The sequence below is a fragment of the Vipera ursinii genome, assembly GCF_947247035.1.
Source record: "Vipera ursinii genome assembly, chromosome: Z".
NCBI lineage: Eukaryota > Metazoa > Chordata > Lepidosauria > Squamata > Viperidae > Vipera > Vipera ursinii.
This window is the reverse complement of record NC_139517.1, coordinates 94,062,531-94,084,557: the sequence shown is the minus strand read 5'-3', so window position 1 is coordinate 94,084,557 and position 22,027 is coordinate 94,062,531. Positions and strand designations below refer to the sequence as shown.

General features: G+C 37.3%; 1 protein-coding gene across 3 annotated transcripts; it reads right to left on the bottom strand.

The window, feature by feature from the left end:
* Positions 1-291: 291 nt before the first annotated feature.
* ANKMY2 (ankyrin repeat and MYND domain containing 2) lies at positions 292-21,721 on the bottom strand. Of its 3 annotated transcripts, none has more exons than XM_083377959.1 (10): positions 21,494-21,721; positions 13,264-13,328; positions 10,909-11,047; positions 10,052-10,150; positions 9,363-9,523; positions 7,518-7,729; positions 6,978-7,113; positions 5,185-5,313; positions 3,769-3,886; positions 292-1,423 (listed from the first exon to the last, which is right to left on the bottom strand). In XM_083377959.1, exons 1-10 carry the CDS (start codon positions 21,558-21,560, stop codon positions 1,206-1,208), a joined length of 1,344 nt encoding a protein of 447 aa, XP_083234085.1. In that variant the 5' UTR covers positions 21,561-21,721; the 3' UTR covers positions 292-1,205. The 3 variants fall into 3 exon arrangements, with proteins under 3 accessions (XP_083234085.1, XP_083234087.1, XP_083234086.1); XM_083377961.1 differs by having other exon boundaries at positions 1,213-2,567; XM_083377960.1 differs by having other exon boundaries at positions 1,213-2,562.
* Positions 21,722-22,027: the final 306 nt, after the last annotated feature.

Here is a 22,027-nt window from a genome sequence, read left to right as displayed (position 1 = left end):
TTTGTGGAATTCAGCTGTTTTAGCCTATCTTTCCTCCGTCCCCCAATAAATCTGGCTTCAAGGTGTTACAGACCTCTCTACTCCAGATTATGAGTGATTAACATATTATTCAAAGATTAATTTGATTACTAAAGCATCCCTAATATTTATATATAGCCATGCTGTTAGTCAATTTTTCAGCAAACATTATGGTTAATTTGGTTTGAAAAAGGTTCTATAACTGAAAATTTGTAATTAAAGTCAAATCAATATAGATTAGCAATATTGTTTAACAGAAACAGGCAAGTAGCATACTAGATGAAAACTAGGAATTTTAATGTACAAGTAATCTTCGACTGATGACCATAATAGAGACTGTCCATTATGGTCAGAGGTCATTTTTGTATATATTTTGTTTTGTTTAAGACAAAGTTAAAATACAAAAAAACCCCTAAAAAATCCAAAATCCTTAACAAGCCTTGGGCTTGTTTCTATCCCAGTAGAACCTACACCCTCATATTGCTTCACTCATTGTGCATTTACTTTTCAAACTGGAACTAGGATTAGAGAACAACAGGTGTCCTCGTTCCTGGGCTGTGAAATCCTGGAAGAGGATGCCATTTTCTGAGTGGCCACAATTCAATAGTGGCCAGTGATGGGATTGCAGCGATAACTGGCCATGAAGTCCAGGAACATAGAGACCTATCCTCCTTTCTTAACCAGAGATCTTTTAAAGGTGAGGAGGAGGTTGTAGGGCCCTGTGGGTTGGAAGCAGGTCCAAGGCATGTGGGAAATAGGCAGGGATATTGCTGCAGTTGGTCATAAGAACAAATGACCACAGAAGTGCTGCAACAGGTGTAACTTTGAAATAGATATTTAAGTAGCTTTGGAGGAGGGTCCATCATAACTTCAGTCGCTAAGCAACCAGTCCTAAGTCAAGGACTATGTTTATATTTCAGATATCATTATAGTAGTAACTTGATATTTGAATTAAATAAAAAGCTTTTTTTTATACTAAACTGGTTTTTAAAACATACCTAAGGTATAAGACCAAAAACAGATGGGTTTATGTTATTCTGATTTCAACCATCTGTTTAAACTCTTTATCACAATTATTTGATCGAAAAACTGATATAAGCTAAAATCCAATGTCATTGAGCACTTATCACGTTATGAAATCCAGTCTATAGACTGTAGTCCAGATGACATTCTTTCAAAAGTACTGTTTATTCTTCAGATTCTTGAACTTTTTTACTAACAATGTTTTTTGAAGTAGTTTCCTCTTCAAGACAGTTACAAACTGCTGGAGATGACACAATCATTTTTATGTTGGGAATCATTTCACTTTGGTCTCCAGTACTTTTTATTTCCATATCTTTATGAGTTTCAGGTTCAGAGCACTGTTCTTCACTTGTTAAAATAGATTCTGAAGTTTGTGCTGCTTCTAGAGTGAAAACAAGCATGTGTCAAGTGAAATATACAACCATGTACATTTTGGTAAGTAATACAGAAAACTGACACCCCCCTGCCTGAATTACAACTAATAAAGAAAGCTACTTGTAATATTTTTGTCAATTTGAAAGTAAATTAAAAGGACAAATTTAACTAAAATGTGATGCCATATGAGTTAATATTTTTAACAGTAGAAGTATCATGTCTGCACAAAAGAATAGGTTGTTCAGTCTGAGCAGGTTGGTTAGGGAAAAACCATGTATGTCCTCCAGGATATTTTTTTACCTAATGTGAATAGACTAACTTGGTGAGACTGAAGAAGTTACTTGGATTAGCAACAAAAAAATTCCAACGAACAGTTGCCATGACTCAACTTCCAGACATTTGGATAGAAGAGGATCCACAAGAGGAAAAAAAGGTCTTCCTGTTATGGGGTGGGCATAACTAGTCCAATATGGGTACTGGAAGGAAGAAGTGGTAAAGGACGGTGTCAACAAGGTTCCTCTTGCCTGAGGTGCTTGTGTGGAATGCTGAAACAGTTTCCTTATCCTCTGTTCCTGTCCAAGATGTTTGTTTTACCACAGGTATGACTGTGTGTCTGCCATGGAAAGATCCCTGACATCTCTTGTATTTCTACTCCCAACTGTCCTTCAATCTGAAGCAACTCAAAGGGGAGCCTTCTTGGCTCCATTTGACATTCTGAGTTGTGCATTGCTGGAGTCTCTGCCCTGGAGTGCTTGCAAAAAAAAGGTGTCCATGGGCAGCTTGACTTGCTGGCTTGGATCACATCAACCTGGGACTCCAGCTGATTTTTTTCTGTTTAATGGGGCAGGGATCTGTGGGGAAAAATTAACTGGTCTTGAGAAAAAGATGGTGCTTTGTGGTGGCAGCTGCTTTGTTGTGAAGAAAAAATTGATCAAAAGAAGGGGACTGCGAAGAGGTCAGGATTTGGTGAGCAGCCATGGAGCTATCTCTCTGCCTGATTTGGCAAAGTGCGGGAGATGTTGTTGGATGGCCATCAATCCCCCAAAGGGCACTGAGCTGCAAGGAAGCCTGGCCGGCCGGCCCAGAAGATGGATCCCTGGCTGGAAGGCATTGCCTTACTTTTGTATCATCTCCCTAGTGAGTTTTCTGCTCTGCGAGAGGGAGAGAAAAGAAGAAAACAAATTTCCATCGGCAATGTCTCCTGTACCTGATGTACCCCACACTGCAGGAGAGATTGGAGAGGACTTACAAGAGAGTAAAGAGGAACACAATGAAGAATACTCTGTCTGTTCACCATGCACTCTTGCAATGCCAATTCCCCACTGTGTGCCTGCTTACTCTCTTCTTGTATTCCCTTCAGCAAAAACATCATAAATCCCAGTCATATGACTGCAGGATGCTAGAAATAGCCATAAATGCAGGTTGATTTCCATACAGCCAAAATGTAATCATGTGAACATGGAGAGGAGGGGTTGGAATTCATAATCAGGTCATAAGAATATTTTGGTCTGCTATAATTTTGAACCATCACAAGTCAAGGACGTTATGGAACCAACTGCCGGTCGAGCTCCGGATGGCATCAGACCTCCGATCCTTCCGTCGCGGGTTGAAGACCCATTTATTTGAACTAGCGGGTCTGGCCTGATGGGGGTACTTGGGTTTTTTATTGGTTTGTTTTATTATTCTGGTTTTAACTTGGGCATTAATTTAATTATTTTTTTAATGTTTGTATTGGTGTTCATATTTATGCCCTGTGAACCGCCCTGAGTCCCTTTGGGAGAAGGGCGGTATAAAAATCTCAATAAATCAAATCAAATTAAATCAAATTTATACTAACTCTAATGGTAATCATGTGACCAAGGAACACTGAAGGTCATAAATAATTGTACATTGGTTATAAATTCATTTTTCCAGTGATGTTGAAACTGTATGGTCACTAAATAAATTGGTTGTAACTTGCAGACTACTTGTACCAACCAATATTAACACTTGACAAAGATAAAATTTTCAGGTGAAAATTAACTGCCAAGAAATAGATTTTAAGATTGAGAAAGATTATTAGCTCAAGGTTGCAAAAGGTCTGTCTGAAAAAAAATCATCAAAAAACTCCTATCACATAATCCCAGCATAAAATGTTGTCTCAATATAATCTCTTTGAAGAAGCTTATGACAGGGAAGGGGATGAATTCTGACAAAAATAAAAATATAGTAGTACACTAGTGTAAAGATTGTCATATCCTGTTATTTTGGAATACAACCAGCATCTGTTTTAGTTATTAGTTTGTTTTGAAGATACTTCCCACCATAAAGGACATATTCTTAAATGCTCTTGAAATAATAAAGCATCTCAACCTTTATTTTCTTTGGCTGCGTCTTCCATCTGTTTCTCATAAATCTTCTTTAGCATGCTGCACGATTTCTTATGCGTAAACCAGTGCATTTTCTGGCAAGTCTGATCACAGTAAATAACCTGAAAATCAACAAAAGTATATCACCATTTTGATTTTTAAAACAATTTGAATTACCTAAGGATCAGAGACATCCGTTTACAATTAAAAAAATACAACTGAGAATTTTCAAATAAATGAGCAACCAGTTACATTCTGTTTGCTCCCACAGTTAGAATTTCAATATTGAGAAGTTATTTTCTTGTTTTCATTTTAAAAGGTAAAAATAGTTTTGAAGATTGAGATACAATACCATTAAATGTTATGGGTTGTCACTCAGTTGTTGGTAATTTTATTTGATAAATACAAAGGATGGGAAAATGAAAAGAAAGAACATACAAGTGATAGAAGAAAGATAATGTATAAAAAAACCTTAGCTGAAAGAAGCAAAAAAACTATTTGTGAGAATGGGCTTCTGGCCATTGATACATGGAAGTGGAAATTGGGTATGTCAAGAAAAATGAAAGTTGAATGCAATGTGGAAGATTATAAAGTGTGTGTGATAATTGAAGGAAGGCAAGAATGACTTAATGAGTGACCAGTATGAAGTTGTTAAGACTGCTGACAGATTGAATGATGACTAAATTATAAAACATACGTGAAGGAAAGTGAACGGCTCACGAGGAAGACTAAGTAATACACAGTTGTGAAAATCTTGAAGAGAAATAAAAAGTGTGAGGAAAAGGCAGTATGGATATGGCAGAAATACGAATTGTTTATAAGGATTACAAAGTATGGAGCAGTGATCTCTTTTCCACATGTGATGCATGCTGTGCCTTTGTGATTTGGTGGAGCAGTGGGCTAATGCCTCCTTAAGTAACACCAGCTGCCTGCAATTAGTGCAGGTTCGCATCCCACCAGGCTCAAGGTTGACAGCCTTCCATCCTTCCGAGGTAGGTAAAATGAGGACCCAGATTGTTGGGGGCAATTAAGCTGACTTTGTAATAATGCCGCTTGGGGGTGTGTGTGAAAGCCCTAATAAGCAGGCATATACATAGAATGAAGGCTACCGCTAAGCTTGTAAGCCGCCCTGAGTCCTCGGAGAAGGGCGGGATATAAATGGAATTAAAATAAAATAAATAAAAATTTGTTTGGGTTTTAACATTATTTCAACTAATCTACTACATTGTGCACAATCATTTAACTTTAAATCTTGTATCCTGTATTCTTATTTTTATTGCCCTGTACACCGCCCTGAGTCCTTCGGCAGAAGGGCGGTATATAAATCAAATAAATAAATAAATAATAAATAAATAAATAAATAAATAAATAGTATGTGATGAGGATAGTTTTGTTTATTACTTTATCTGCATACTCTTACCATTTTGCACGTGGAACATCTTTTGTCCGCTCCCTTTTCCCCACATGTTGTACAAAATTCAGCATCTATAAAGCCTATATGGCCAGTAATAGCTTGTGTAAGTACAGAAAATGCTGTAGGATCAGAACCCTGGAGAGGCAAAGGGAGATGAAAGAGCAGTTTTTCTTAACAAGAATTCTAAGTCCAAGACCAAAGGGGGAAAAAAATCCTCTATGCTCTGGTTGTTTTTTGTTTGTTTGTTTTAAAAAGTACCTGACATGCATCTACCTTAATACCAGGCATCCTGAAAAGAATGAAATGATTTCAGACAAAATTTCTAAATACTGTTCTCACTGAAAGGACTAGAGTTTCCATTTAAGGAATCGACACAATCGAGTATTTTTACTCATGAGAAAATATTTTAAAAGAGAATGGAGAAGAATCTACATTTCCCTGTAGATTTCCAAATACTATTTAAAATGGATATATGTCACTTAATGGTACACATTGATTCTCAGGCCTTTAATCTAACTTGCCAAAACAAAAGGCAGGAAAATGAAGAACTTGCCTGACAAATTTTGATTCTTGTTGGCACATCAAGCCAAAACCCCTTTCAAGCACTGTTATAAATCTATTAATGGAAGTGTTCTAAGAAAAGGTTGTTCAAGAAAGTAGACCCACTGGTGAATAACTTGCATTCTACTGTTAAAGTAGGTTTGGCTGAGATCATATAACTTGTCCCTAAATCAACACTATTTCCTCTGCATTGTTTGCCAATTCCACACTGCTTAATCTAGATCAGGGGTGTCAAACTGCCGGCCCGCAGGCCGGAGCATCACAGAGAAACCATGCCCATCCCATTTTCGGCAATGGGAAAAAGTTCCGATACGTCGCACGACGTCACGTGACCTCGTGAGTTTGACATGCCTGATCTAGATGAATTGGAAACCAAGGGCAATCGGGTATCACCAGAATAACTATGATCTCTGTTTGTGAGGACTTCTATGTTATTTGGAAATTATCTTAAGGAAAAAGCTATAAAGAAGACCTATCAGCCAGTCAGTCCCAAAAGCATCCAGTTTTACGTTTTTGGCAGTGAATATCGACATGAATTGGAACATTATGTTTTATCCTAAAGATGTCTAAATGAGGAAACAATCTGTTGGAAGGACTGAAGGTTTGGTACCCATGCTAATTCCTGGATTATGTCACTGCTGAATGTCTTCTATTAGACCTTTAAGGATTCGTAAAACATGATTCCATATTTCTTCCCTGTACTAGTTAGAAAAGAAAGACAAGGACAAAGCAGCATAAGATTGGAAGCTTATGTATCCTTGTTCCCCGATTGTGTTCAGGTCAGTTATCTAGCTGGATTAGATAACTTTTAACAGATGCACTGAAGCATCTGCTTTGATTGCTTTTTCCCCCTGCAGCCAGAGCCAGATTGATTCATGTTTGTGCTAAGTGCTAGTTGTTTTGCCTCCAAATATTTAGTAAGATGACACTAAAAGAATCCGTAATATCTGGTACCTTTGGTTTTCATGGCTGCTATGCAAGTCTTAGAAACTCAAAAGGTTAGCAAGAGCTGAACTAAGGCAAAAGACAATTTTGGAAAACAACATGAAGTAGGTAGAGAACACTTTGAGATAATCACCCGAAGAACCAAATTTGTCTCCTCTCCCCTTTCCTTACATTAATTAGAATTTGGTTACAGTGAACAGATGTAAATAATACATACTTAAAACTATATTGTAGATTCTAAATGTTCAGTCAGTACAAAACAACAGACATACTGTTCATCAAGATACACTCACAATTTCAACAGGAGCAATGTTTCTCACAAGCTGCTGAAGCAAGGTAGTTTCACAGTAAGGAAATTTCCGAATAGATTCCCTGATGATCTTCTCTTGATAAACTGGAAATCCATCTCTCTCTCTGCCTTTTAATAGGCTGAAATTAAAGGTAAATATAGCTGAAGTTACATAAGTTGGCCACATTTTTTCTTCCTACTCATGATGCAAATGTATGTGTAGCATAAGATCAGACCATTAAGAAAAACTACAATGCAAATACTTAATATAGGAGTTTTGTGAGTGCAGTATATTCATTCACCTCAAACAACAGCATTGGATTCTAATTTCTAAAGAATGTAGTATGTATTACTAACTTTAGCTAACCTATACAAAACTGAAAAGTAAGCCAGTTACTCTACCTCTCAAATCATGCATACAACCCAATAATGTAATGGGAAGCCCCAGTTTCATACTTAAGAGTACAAAAAGTGCAAGAATCTGTAATTGTGGAGAGATAATATATTGTATGGAAAAGAGCCATCTACTGAAAAAGTAACATACCTTTTGATTAATCCATCCAATTTGTCATCTTGTTCAAGGAAAAGGATACATTTTTTGAAAACGCAGCTAATGTAGTGCATTTTAATTGCAAGGACTTCATTCATCTCTCTCTGTTTCATGCACTTCTCACAGATAAGATCTAATACTTTGTAACATTTCTGCATTGCTTCAACTTCTGCCAAAAGAGGATTTTCTTTCACCAGCAACACAACCTATAGAAAACGTTTATATATCCAGTAAGTTGTACTTCCTAAAACATAGCCAGTGCACAATTGGATATGCTTCTACACTAATGGCTCAAAGTCAAGTTAGGAAGGCCTTTGCACTGCTTTGTGTACCATTCCTGAAAGAGGAGGTTCTACACACAGGTCACTCATGCTCTAGTCATCTTTCATATAAATTATGCATTTAATATGGGGTCACCCTAAAAGATTATTTGGAACTTATATTGGTGTAAAATGCAGTAGCGTGGGGCAGTTGTGTATGAATCTACACTTATATATGTTATCTTTGTTCAATGAGATGCACTGGTTACCAATTTGCTTCTAGGCCAATTCAAATTGCATGTGATAACCTTTAAAGCTGGTGATAACCTCTAAAATCCCTCAGTTGGCTTATTTGAGGGACCCCTCCCCCCAGTGCCATGTACCGATACCATTGGGTCTGGCAGAAGAGACTTGTTGCAGTCCATCCACTACAAAGTGTCACCAAGAGAAGAGCTTGTTTTGCTGCTGAATGTGACCTGTGAAAGAGCATTCCCCCAATATTAGGCTGATCCCAGTTTTAATGGTCTTGTGATCAAGAGTGATGTGGAACCCATAAAATGACTGTTCATAATTTACTGTTTTTCAAGTGACTGTTATCTATAACTTTTAATTGATTTATTTGTTGTGTGATTGCTTTATCTTACATTTATGAGTGTAAGGCTGCTGTATAAATTGAATTTAAAAAAGGAAATAAAGTTAATTCTTTTTTGAATTAAGACTTTATAATAAGCATTAACAAGTGCAGTTTAACAGAGCACATGCGCTCTGTCTGTCTGTCTCTCCCTCTCTCTCTCTGGTGTGTATTAGTATGTACATAAAAGGATTAAACCCTTAATTATGAAAGACTACTCAATACTGAGTTACCCTCAGTATTGTTCTGCCTTTTGAAACATAAAAGATAAAAATAATATAAAATGTTGTTTTTAATCATCTCTTTCTTGCTGTTTTTCTCTGCCTTTGTTGCCAGTGAAATGTTTTTGTTTACTGATGTTTAGTCAATAAACATCAAGCTATAATTTTGCTAGTGCAACTAAGTGATACATGGAGGCTATGGCCATGCTCACATATGGTGGTGCACAGTTGTGGCCATACCTGGGGCAAATGGACGTAGTTACAGCAACCCCTGCCATTATCATATATATTAAGTATTTCAATACACTTGGGGCTGTCCTTACAGACTACTTGGAAACTATATCCCATGTGCTTACTGGCACTTATACAACTTTGCAGGCTGCAATAGTTACTAGTAAGTTTCCAATTGTACCACTGAATGCTGAACTCCAACACTGAATTAATTCCACACATCATAAAGTTGCCAAATTTGAAAAACACTGGTCTGTACATTCAAAAATCTGGGACACTATAGCAGAGAAAACATGAGTTTCAAGTGGACATTAGGTGAAAATTACACTCTAAAGGTACTGCAAAGATGATTGCACTATACAGTAATAAAAATTCTTATATATGAAATCAGCCTTAAGATACAAATTAGGTATGTCATGGGATTCATTTCATTTTTGCAGGACCAATTAGCTGGCAACATGTTAAGAAAACATATCCAAATAAGAATATATTGTACCTTAACAGGATGCAAATTAGTAGTTGTAATGATTTTATGTAGAGGTCCAGCTAACTTAATTGGAAGCTTGGGTTCTTTATCCAGTCCTTGTGGTTTTGTGTAGTAGTTTAGCTTTTCACGCGGAAAGAAATTGTTGATAACTGTTACACAATCATGTTGACCTAAAGAGAGCAATGATTTCCTTTTATGAAGTGGAAGAAATCACAGTTAAAACTGGTCATTTGGTGATGAAGCATAGTTCACTGCATAAGAGTGAAAATAATTTATTTGCTAATAATTGATAGCTTCAAATCAACTCTTCTGTACAGAAAACTCTGGATCTAAAATAGATTCATTTTTGATATATAATTTTAAACTCATTCCCATTTTTCAGGCCAGTAATTCTTTAGTCAAATGCGCTGTATCAATCCAACCTAAAAAGTATAGTTAGACAAAGATTTAATACTTCTAGAAATATTTCACAACTTTATATAGAAGTACCACATACTCAGAAGCAAAATAGTGTATGGGTATGTTAGCTAAAAGGGAGAGCTCTCTTCCTACCAAAATATTTTACATTTTTTCATGATTTAACATATGATGCAAATCAAGTTCCATTCTTTAACAGAAAATGCAGAAGGTATCTTAAATATTTAGACAGCAGAAGAATGGATTATAAATCTAATAAATAAATAGAATTAGATCTTTACCCACAAAGGCAGCCATCTGAGCTGCAGTTCTTCCCACAGAATTGACGACATCAATCTCTGCTCCAGCCTCTAACACCATCCGGGTTATTTCTTTGTTGCCTAAAATGAAGAAAGTTTATTTAGACTTTTTAAAGACGTTTTCAGAAACTATAAATGAAATATGTTTCCCTCTGATAGATATTAAAACTAATGCTTCTACTAACAAGAAAGAAATCAAATGATTGGTTTTCTAACAGAATCAATTACACAGGTTCAATTTTTTTTTCTTTCCCTTACTGTGCCTTCAATTAAAAGTATCTGGAGTCACAGAACATTTCTCTTTGCAAAGATGAAACAATTATCAACAAGATATCTTGAACTCTTGCTTTCTAGAACTTTAATTGGCTGCTATTCACCCTCCAGTCCACCATTACTGTGATCAATCAACTGATGCCAAAGATTCTGCATGTTCTCCAATTAGGAGAAAAAGAAAGAGCATGAACCAAATAATTCTAATATATGGGTGAGAAAGCAGTTCTGTGGACATGATCCATCACTCAATTATTATATTAAATCAAGCTACAAAATCTTATACCAAATTAAAATGCCCATCCCATTGATTTCCTCAAATTCTGTTACCATTTGCTTTTTTCTATCAGTACAACTCAAATAAAAATAAAATATAACTTTAAAAATATATACATCATTAAGAGATTCTTATGCCATCAGATCAAAGTGGATATTATCTCTTTTATACATTTGGTAGAAAGCGAAATCTTCCTAACACTTCTGTAGTCCCTGAGAAAAGAACTAACAGGTTTTTTTTCTTTGCCTAAATAAGAAACTGCATTTAAGAGAAAAAGGAAAGCACTATTTACCTGAAAGTCCAGCAAACATTAAGGCAGTATATCCGTATTCATGATTATTGCAGTTTACATCAGCTCCATGTTGCATCAATAGCCTGCATATATCAGTTTTACCTTTATATGCTGCATGCATTAGAGGGGTCATTCCATGCTAATGGAAAAATATATAAATGAAAGTTCCATTTGTTTTCTACTTAACAGTACCATAGCAAGACTCATAATATTGATGTTAGGTGGACTGACAAAAAATATTGTTAGAATCTTAAAGATGAAAATAGAAAATGCAGGGAAGCCCTAAGGCCCAGTAACAATGCAGCTGAACAGTATAAGAGTGTAATATTTCTATTGTTACATAGCTTAACAGAAATATTTTAACTCCATTGCCTTAATATAACCAAGTTGTTAAAGTTTTTTAATTTATGATTGCTACTTTTATTTGCTTTTAGAAATTTTCTGTTTATTGTGGATATTTTATATAACACTTAGTGTCTGTTTTATGTCCATTTGCTTTAGTATGTTGTCTCATTATTTTGAATTTTACTTTAAATCTGTTTGAGATTTCTAATTGGAAGCAGCAGTATGGATAAACAAATAAAACATAGGGTTAAGATTTTAGACAAAGTTGACTGATCATCCCAGGAAAGACTTCAAACCAGTAAATACTGATAAGAAAATGTGTACCTAAAATTACATCAACATTTGAATCAAAAGGCAGATGTGGTGTACTAGAATGAATTGCCTTTAGTAGAACATGGCCTCTGGATGGATTAAATCATATTCTCTGGAGCACTGGAGCATTAAATATAGGGGAATGTGATAATTTCATTTTCAAGTCATCTAAAATATGAATTGAAAATAAATATTCTTAGCTTTATTTGAGTATACAGATTTGTAATTAAAGCTAGTTGAAGGGCTATTTGGACTTGATATAGCTTGGAAAGATAGAAGCTTTAAAATGATTTCAGAATATGATTAACATTAACAAAAGATAGAAAATCTTTGAAAAAATGAATGCATTTGGAAGTTATGTTGTAATCTTTTTTATGGTTACAAATCCAGAGACATATTTTGAATAAACATGAATAGGATTGCATTTGAAAGGTATTATTTCCAACAAAATATATCTCTTTAGGCAATTCATATTTCTTTTTCTTTTTAACAGCAAACAATGGAAAAAAAGTAATGGCAAATACAGAATAATTTAACTAATGTTAAAACAAAAAGGTAAGACTTGCTCCATTATAAAATATTCAAAATCCATAGGTGGATAATAACTGTATTAGAAGCAACTAAAACAATATAAATATTTATAAACTTCCAAGTTTTCCACTACTAAACTATGATAAATTCTAGAGTCTAAAGCAGAGTTCCCCAACCTTTTTGGGTTGGTGGCCTGGAACGGGAGGGAAGAGGGGATTGTTTTGTGGGAGCGGCAAGTGCACCCATGATGTGCATGGCCCTGAGCACTCTTGCAAGTGGGGCTGCAAGCACCCACAGTGCTTGTGCAAATAAGGCCCTGAACACTCATGCAAGTGAGGCCACAAGCACCCATAATGCTCACCAAATGGGGCTGTTGATGCCTGCAACGCTCATACAAATAAGGCCCTAAGTGCCTGCAATGCTCACACAAATTGGGCCGCAAGCACTTGCAACGCTCACACGAGGCCCTGAGTACTTGCGCAAGCCCCGAGCACCCATGACACTTGTGCAAGTGGGCCCCAAATGTTTGTGCAAGTGAGGCCCTGAACACCCACGATGCTCACATAAATGGGGTTATGATGCCTGCGACACTCGCATGAATGGGGTCACAAGAACCTATGACACATGAGGGGGCTGTGCATACACATATACACGCACCAGTCAGCTACTCACAAGGTCCAGTTGCAAATAGGTCATGTACTGGTAGTGAGCAATGGCCCAGAGGTTGGGGACCCCTGGTCTAAAGCATATTTCTTTTTTTATTGATCACATTTCTACCCTGCCCACCTCACCTAAGTGCTTTTCTATCATCTGTATTGCTTAATGCCACTACTTATCTAAAAGCGATGATTCTTAAAGGTAAAGGTAAAGGTTCCCCTGCACATGCGTGCTAGTCGTTTCCGACTCTAGGGGCTAGTTTCTGACTCTCTGTTTCAAAGCCGAAGAGCCAGCACTTGTCCGAGGACGTCTCCGTGGTCATGTGGCCGGCATGACTAGAAGCCAAAGGCGCACGGAACGCTGTTACTTGATTCTTACTCAAGGTTAAATGCACTTCAGATATTGCTACTTCCTGGATCTTAAATTTGTGGCAAAATGTCTTGTTAGGTTTTATTTGGCTTAAGAAACCTATTAGATTCAGATAAAAAATATAATTTTGTCAAATGTTACCTCATCTAAACAATTCACACGGACGGTCTTGCTGCCAAGAAGTCTTGAAGCTTCTTCGGTGTTTCCTAAAAGTAAAAAAAGTTTATGAGAAGTAATCATAAAAAAATGTGTATTACATTATAAAGTTCAATGTATTTAAACTGTATTTTTTCCAAACATCCATAAATCTTATAAAATATTTACATTCACAGTTCATGACTGAATCTTGAGTCTTTTCCAATTCTAATTCAATATTTTAATTTAATTTAATTTAATTTATTGAGATTTCTATACCGCCCTTCTCCCAAAGGGACTCAGGGCGGTTCACAGGGCATAAATATAAATGACAATACAAAAATTAAAAGACAATTAAATCAATGCCCAAGTTAAAACAAGAATAATAAAACAAGCCTATAAAAACCCATGTACCCCCATCAGGCCAGACCCGCTAGTTCAAATAAATGGGTCTTCAACCCGCGACGGAAGGATCGGAGGTCTGATGCCGTCCGGAGCTCAACTGGCAGTTGGTTCCATAATGCCGGAGCACCCACAGAGAAGGCCCTCCCCCTGGGGGCCACCAGTCGACATTCCTTGACAGGAGGCACCCTGAGGAGGCCCTCTCTGTGGGCGCGCACAGGGCGGAGGGGAGTCGACGCCGGCAGCAGGTGGTCCTCGAGGTATCGCGGACCCATGCCATGTAGGGACTTGAAGATCATAACCAAAACCTTGAACCTTACCCGGAAGACAACTGGTAACCAATGCAGCTCACAGAGCAAAGGTGTAACATGGGAGTACCGGGAAACTGCCAAGACAACTCTCGCGGCCGCATTCTGTACCAGTTGGAGCCTCCGAGTAGTCTTCAAGGGAAGCCCCATGTAGAGAGCATTACAGTAGTCTAGGCGAGAGGTCACGAGCGCATGAGTGACCGTACATAAGGCCTCCCGGTCCAGATAGGGCCGCAACTGGCGCACCAGGCGAACCTGGGCAAAAGCCCCCCTAGTCACGGCCACTATATGATCCTCCAAGGTGAGTCGTGAATCTAGGAGGACTCCCAAGTTGCGAGCCCTATCCACAGGGGGTAATCATTATTCTACACTTTTAAACTTTAATAAAAATCTTTAAAACTATAAATTAAAGTTACTGTACCTTATTATCCAAATATGTTATTATTAAGAAATAATAAACTACAAAATTATTTTGGATAAATTTTTTTCCAAGGTTTTTGGTCTTAGATCTTTCCTCCTCCTTTTTAACATATACTGAAACCAGAATGATGGCCACCACCTGCATCATTTTACTGTTGGAAGAACACAATTAGGCCAAGGGCCAACCTTTGGGGAATTTAGCCAACTGGTTTGATATGCTTCAGGCAATCAAAACTTGGAAAGTATATTCTGTGACTAACAAATATTGATAGTAAACTTTACAATCAAGAGCTTTGTATTTTCAGTCAGCCTGTTTCTCCTATTTACTTCTTTTGAGGAGTAACTGGGAAATCATAACCATTACTTCATGTTTCTGATTTCACACAAACAAAATGTTCTCATTGGACAATGATGCTTGGATGATTCGTACATGGTTTTGGGTTAAATGGTCCGATTCTGATAACACTGACTACTTTCTAGGTTCAGGGGAAATACTACAAATTATATTAAAATAGGTTACCAGAACATAGTGAAAGCATAAGATGGGCAGATACATATTTTTTGCCTGCTACCTCTGGACTTAAAGGATACAATCTTAATCACATTTAACACTATTTGGCATATTCCTTGTTCACCAGGATTAACTTCAGTATTTAATTAGAAATAGCAGATTCTGATGCTATTGAGAAACAAAGCAACTGACTATTGCTTTGGTCAGTCTGCTAATATATATATAATTTTTGATGCATTTGGTATGCAAACAATTTATTAAGGGCTAGGTTTCTCTATGTGTAGAAGTATAAAGTATAAAAAACCTGTATGTCTGAAAGTAATTAATGCAAAACAATTATCTAACAATGGTTACTAAGAATTCCCTAGTGAAGTTCATGCATTAATTTTGAATAATAATTTTAATTTTCCATTGTTTCTATAAGCAGAAAAATATAAGCATATAATCTAAAAAAAATAGCATTTAAAAAACTCTACCATTCATATTACTATTTTAAAAAATCAAGATAAAAAGAAACTACTAGATTTTGTGGGAAGGATTTTTTCATTTCATTAATATTTCTTAATTCTATTTATTATACAAATAAAAATAATAGCTGGATTAGTGCCACTTCTCAATTTTATGTATTACTGTTAATTTTATTACCCTGAGCTACACAAAGGAAAACAATTGAACAGGGTAATAAATCAACAGAATAGCTGAATACAGGTAGTCCTCAAATTACGACAGTTCATTTAATGACAGTCTGAAGTTACAATGGCACTGAAAAAATGACTTTTCAACGCTTACGACTGTTGCAGCATTTCCAAAATTCAGATGCTGGGCACAACTGACTCATTTTTATGAGAGTTGCAGTGTCCCAAGTTCATGTTATCACTTTTTTGTCTCTGGCAAGCAAAGTCAATGCGGAAGCCAGATTCACTTAGCAACCATGTTACTAATTTAACAACTGCAGTGATTCACTTAACAAATTCTGGCAAGAAAGGTCGTAAAATGTGGCAAAATTCACTTAACAACTGTCTCACCTAGCAACAGAAATTTTGGGCTCTATTGTGGTCGTAAGCCAACAACTACCTGTAGTTGATTATTGAAGTAATTGAAAGCAAAGACATCAAGTCAAACATTTAAAATGAGTTCCCAAAGTTAGGCTGACACTTGGAGCTAAAAATACTCTAATTCTGGCAACAAGTTTTTTTTCCCCCTTGGAAACATATTCTATTTTTTACCATTACTTAAAAATGCCTTCTGTTATAGCAACTTCATTGCCATATCTGACAAGAATATTGAAATATTCTTGCGTACAGTCACTCATGTGCTCGTGACCTCTCGGTTAGAATATTGAGTACAGTCACTCATGCGCTCGTTACCTCTTGGTTAGACTACTGCAACGCTCTCTACATGGGGCTGCCCTTGAGGACCACTCGGAGGCTCCAACTGGTGCAGAATGCAGCGCGAGAGTCGTGTTGGGGGTCTCCTGATACTCCCATGTTACACCTCTGCTCCGTGAGCTACATTAGCTTCCAGTTGCCTTCCGGGTGAGATTCAAGGTGCTGGTAATGACCTTTAAAGCCCTACATGGCATGGGTCTGGGGTACCTTAGGGAGCACTTGCGGCCGGCATCAACTTCCCTCTGCCCAGTGCGCTAACACAGAGAGGGCCTCCTCAGGGTGCCACCGGTCAGAGAGTGCCGACTGGTGACCCCCAGGGGGAGGGCGTTCTCTGTGGGTGCGCCTGATCTGTGGAACCGTTTACCGGTTGAGCTCCGGATGGCTCCCGACCTTCGCTCCTTCCGACGTGATCTAAAGACCTATTTGTTTGAACAAGCCGGCCTGGTCAGATGGATTTGGGTTTTATTACTGTTTTTATGTAATTTATTTGTTGTATTTGGGCAATATGGTTTAATCTCTTCGTAATTTTTGTATTTCGGTATTTTAGTATTTATTGCCCTGTTCACCGCCCTGAGTCCTTCGGGAGAAGGGCGGTATACAAATAAAATAAAATAAATAAATAAATAAATAAAGACGAGCCTCAGATTATTTTTTTCAGTGTGAAGATAGAATAATATAATCATGCTATCTAATGTCAGGGAATCTTCTGGCTGAAGTTTCTGAACCATTTTTGAAGGCAGGTACCTGTAGATTTCAATATTCCAAATGATATGTTTCCATTTGAGTGCATAATACAGTCATCGCTGAAGCATCAATCTAAGCTGATAGAAGCTACACCATTTTAATGAATTTAGAAGATTCACAATATGAATCTAAACCTTAGAAGCATTAAGGAAAATATAGTCCAATGTATCTGGAGCAAACCTGAATAGAAAGACTGAAGTGTTCTACAAAGCAGTCACCTGTTCAGCTTAATGCAATTTTGAGCATACAGTTAGCAAAGCACATTGTCTGAATCTCATCATGTGAATGAACTGAAGGGAGCATGAACTGGTTGTCATATAGTCAGGGCTTTTTTTCCTCATAGAACGCTCAGAACGGCGTTCCGGCACCTTTTTTTTGCCAAAAAAAAAAAAAGCTGCCTCTATTGGCTTTGGAAAGCCTATTGCAGTCTTAGCTCTTTTTTATGACTCATGGACTTCAACTCCCAGAAATCCTGAGCCAGCCACGCTGAGGGGAAAGAGAGTGTTTCCAAGCTGAGCCATCCTGGCTCAGGAATTCTGGGAGTTGAAGTCCTTGAGTCATAAAAGAGCCAGGTTTGCCTACCCTGCACTAGACGACATTAAAATTATTTACAAGGTTACTTCTTTAGGAACTAAACTTTTAGAATCTAAAACAGCTAATTCAAAAAAGCCAACAGAGAAGAACCTCACATTTTTCATCTGCTTCTGTCTTTTGGAAGGTAAAACTAGATAACAAAATAATCTATTTCCTATGTTAACATCTCTTCAATGAAATCAATAAATCAATAAGAAATGAGAAACATTTTTCTCAATGTAATATGTCTAATTTAGCTGGTGCTAGAAAAAATAGTATCTTTTTTAAATACTCGAAAACTATTTTGAATCTATAAACCTCTATTACAACTAAACTACTTTAAATTAAACAATTCTTAAGAATGAAATATTCTTAATTTGGACTTTACTTTTACTGTTTGGACTGTTGTGTGTTTTGAAAAATAGATTATTTAGAATCTAGTTATGTTGCACTTCAGTCTTTAAATAATTAACCTAGTATATACATAACAATATATGATGTTTTCCATGGTGAGCTTAACATCAATAAGAACATTTATTAAAAAGGCTAAAATAATTTCTGGTGGTATTATCTGTACATTAAAATTTTGTTTATTCACAATCTTTCACTTTTCACATTCTAGGCAAGCAGTAGTCATGTATCCTAGGAAAAAATGTTACATATGTGCATAAGCATGGTCAGTAGCATATGCCTTTTTAAAAATATCAAACATGCAAAGAAACAAAAATAAGTCCAAAATATCTGTATTACATCCAGAAATGCTAACTTTGCAACCAATATTTCTCATCCATAACTATGGCACCCTAAGGATACCTGCATACATGCAAATGCTTCTCTGGGATCAGTAACGCAGCAGGGATTGCTTTTTCCTTCCAATAACATATACCTAAAACCAGTTTATTGCATTTGGCAATTGTACTAAAAAAATATCTCATTGTCAACCAATATAATTCATTTAATTTGAAATCAAGTGAAAAATTGACTTAAATTGTTTTATTAAAACAAATTAATGGCATTTCTTTTATAAGAAGTTGCCTCAAACAAAATGAGTTTGACATGCCTGCTCTAGATAGATGAATGCTCCAAAATAAATTCTAGACCAGGCCTGTACATGCAGCCTACCAAGCACCCTTGGATAGAGCACAGACTTTTTAAAAAATAATAATAATAAAATCACCACCACTGCCCTGAAAGTCATGTTGCCTAGTGCCTCCATAGCTTACCATGACCACGAGCTCCAACACTGTAGATGCTCCTCTAGTCACCAAATCATTGATTAGTCCACCAGCATTCTTTTGCAGACCACAAAGATTTTTAATTTATCAGTGTGGGCCTTTCCCTTCTACAAGTTGCACAGATCTCTTCTAGATTTTCCTCTTGCCTTTCTGAGTTAACTCCTTGGTCTGTCATTGAGCAAGAATTGACTTTGTAGGGAAGCATATTATCATTTGATGTATATTTAACATATGTTCTACCTTTATTTACCGATTATATAATATTTGTATGCAATCCACATGCGAGGTTTGGGCCAACTTACAATAGAAAAAATATATATTTAAAATCATAAGATTAAAACATAAAAGCAGGGCTTTTTTTCTCATAGAACGCTCAGAATGGCGTTCCGGCACCTTTTTTAGCACACACACAAAAAAGCTTTTGCACAAGCTATGCTATTCCCTCTATTGGCTTTCCGTTTCCGAATCCAATTCAATTAAAACATTATATATCTTTATATGTGCACAATTTAAATCTCTAATTTGTTTTACTAAATTTTCATCTGTAATTGTGATGCCAACCTTCTGATCCAACTTCCACCTAGCTTTCAATTGGGTATATTGAAACCAAGAGTAACTTATGTTTTCTTGTCTTAACTCATCTAATGATTTAAGTTGCCAATCATTCCCTTCCAATCTAAGTAATTGCTTATAGGAAAACATATCCAAACTCACTCCCATAGATACACCTTCTATCGCATGTCCAGTTATTCCCCAAATCGGTATTTTATAATTTAACTTATAATAATACTTTTTCCAGACACGTAACAAGTCACTTCTAAGAATATGAGATTTAAAAGCCCTATCCACCTTTTTATCATAAAGCAAATATGCATGCCATCCATATACCAAATCCCAACCCTCAAGGTGAAGTATTCTCTTATTAAATTAAGCCAATCGCTAACCCATGTCAAGACCACTGCATCATAATACAGTTTCAAATTTGGCGCCTTGAGTCCCCCTCTTTCCCTAGCATCTTGTAAAATCTTAAATTCAACTCTTGGTTTTTTCCCCGCCCAAATAAATTTATTAATACCCTTCTGCCATTCATCAAGGTTGGCATCCTTTTTCAATATAGGTATCATTTGAAACAAAAAGAGAAACTTCGGCAGAACATTAATTTTAACAACTGCGATTCTTCCCAGTAAAGATAATTGTAATTTTTTCTGTTCTTATATCTGCAAATAGGAAGTCAACAGCCCTATTCAAAGTAACCCACTCCCTCCTAAATAAAAATGGCCAGTGGAACATATGTAAGGACTATTTAAGGCATCTTCTGGATACACCTGCTCGGATCCCCTCAAACTGCATAAGTCTTATGGAGATAACTAAGGCATATCTGGCTTAGTTTTCTGAAAACTGTTTCAGTCTTTTGGTCTTCAGGAATTGGAGACAGCCCAAGAAGCTGTGGATGTGGTTACTTTGTGTATTATACCTATATTTCTCCTTGTAGATCAAGGCTTTCTGGAAGACCAACATGAGATTGGATCTAGGCCACAGGTCTGCAAACTGCGGCTCCTGAGCCGCATGTGGCTCTTTCAGACGTCTCCTGTGGCTCCCAGTTCTCTGCCATGTGCAGTCCAAAAAAAAAAGTGGGACTAAAAAAGTTCAACCAATCAATTCAAATATGCAGGGTAGGTGCATATCTTGCCTTGGCTCCACTCTTCAGTCAAACCCTGTTCTGCACATGCGCGCATGTACGTGCATGCACACACATTTTTTGCGGCTCCCATTTTTTCTTTTTGTGAGGGAACCGGTTCCAAGTGGCTCTTTCACTGTTGCAGGTTGCTGACCCCTGATCTAGGCAATGGTAATCCCACCACTTTCTAAACAGGCAGTGTTTCAACCCCATTTTAAGAAGCATGTTGGATCTGATCGTGTGTCACAATTTTTGTTCTATCTCTAAAGTTTCCCTTTTTTAGCGAAGGCTATTGAGAAGGTGATCAAATTGTAGATTCAGAAGATTCTGGAAGAAAGACTATCTGGAACTTTTTTATCTGTGTTTCAGACAAGGATATAATACCGAGATCATCTTTGGCAGGACTGGAATAGTAAAGGTTGGGAAAATTAAAATAAGAATAGACTCTCTTCTTATAAACCAGGCGTCTTAAACTTGGCCCTTTTATGACTTGTGGACTTCAACTCCCAGAATTCTTCAGCCAGGCATGCTGGCTGAGGAATTCTAGGAGTTGAAGTCCACAAGTCATAAAAGGGCCAAGTTTGAAGACCCCTGCTATAAGTAGTTAAATGTCCTATAACACCAGGAAGACCACTACAGGTCATACACGAGCAGGCCTAGATTTAATGGCACCTGAGTAGCGGTCAAGCATTACTCAACTTCATTATCTGAACTAGCAACTTCTCCACTGATTTCCTTATCTTGTATTTGAACAAGCTGCACCTTGTTAAATCTTACACTCACTGTCGGAAAACAACCCGCTTTAAAAACCATCAGGCCTAACCATGAGATTTGCATAACGATTCGCTGCAGCCACCAAAAATAGCTGCCTCCAACCATTCCAATTGCGAGAAACAAAACCTTCGCCGTCTGGGCCTGAACAAGGAAGCAAACCAGCGAATGCAAACTGAGACAGTAGCGCGTTGCAAACCACTCACCGCTGCTAATGACTTCAAGCAATGCTTTCTCCTCCACATTCAAGTCTCCTCTCTTTGGAAGCGCCATCGCCTATTTTATGTGTATTCTTCCTTTTTGTTTTTCCCCTCCCTGCCAACAGTAATAAAATGGAGCGTGTTAGCACTGGAAGGCAGAAAAAAGAACCCACAGCCGATCAGCTGGGGCAACTCTGTTGCGTTTTACGAGAGCCTTTCCGCGCGCGCTCCAACCTCATGGCCGGTTTCACCTTCTCACCGGGGAGAGGGAGGGTTTAAAGCCAGGCTGACATGTATAGGGCAATAATGCATCGCTTTAGGACACCTGAGCGGCTTAGTCGGTCACACATATATGTGCGAGGAAAAAACTAAAAGTAGCAATTTAGGAATATGCTAAACTGGCCATCCCGCTCCTGACTATGATGAATCTCCCCCTCTTTGGTTATAATGGTGCGACCTAGCCGTGAAGTAGGCGGAGCTCAGACTGCTTTTAGGTGTCGGCGTGCGCGCCCTTCACTTCTCCATTGTGTGCAGACTCTG

Excerpts from the sequence above, each read along its gene's own strand:
- ANKMY2 (XM_083377959.1), bottom strand. The coding sequence starts at position 21,560 with ATGGCGCTTCCAAAGAGAGGAGACTTGAATGTGGAGGAGAAAGCATTG. Across the intron at positions 9,524-10,051 it reads TCAGATGGCTGCCTTTGTGG|GTCAACATGATTGTGTAACA; the intron begins GTAAAGATCTAA and ends TGCTCTCTTTAG. Across the intron at positions 7,730-9,362 it reads CTAATTTGCATCCTGTTAAG|GTTGTGTTGCTGGTGAAAGA; the intron begins GTACAATATATT and ends CGTTTTCTATAG.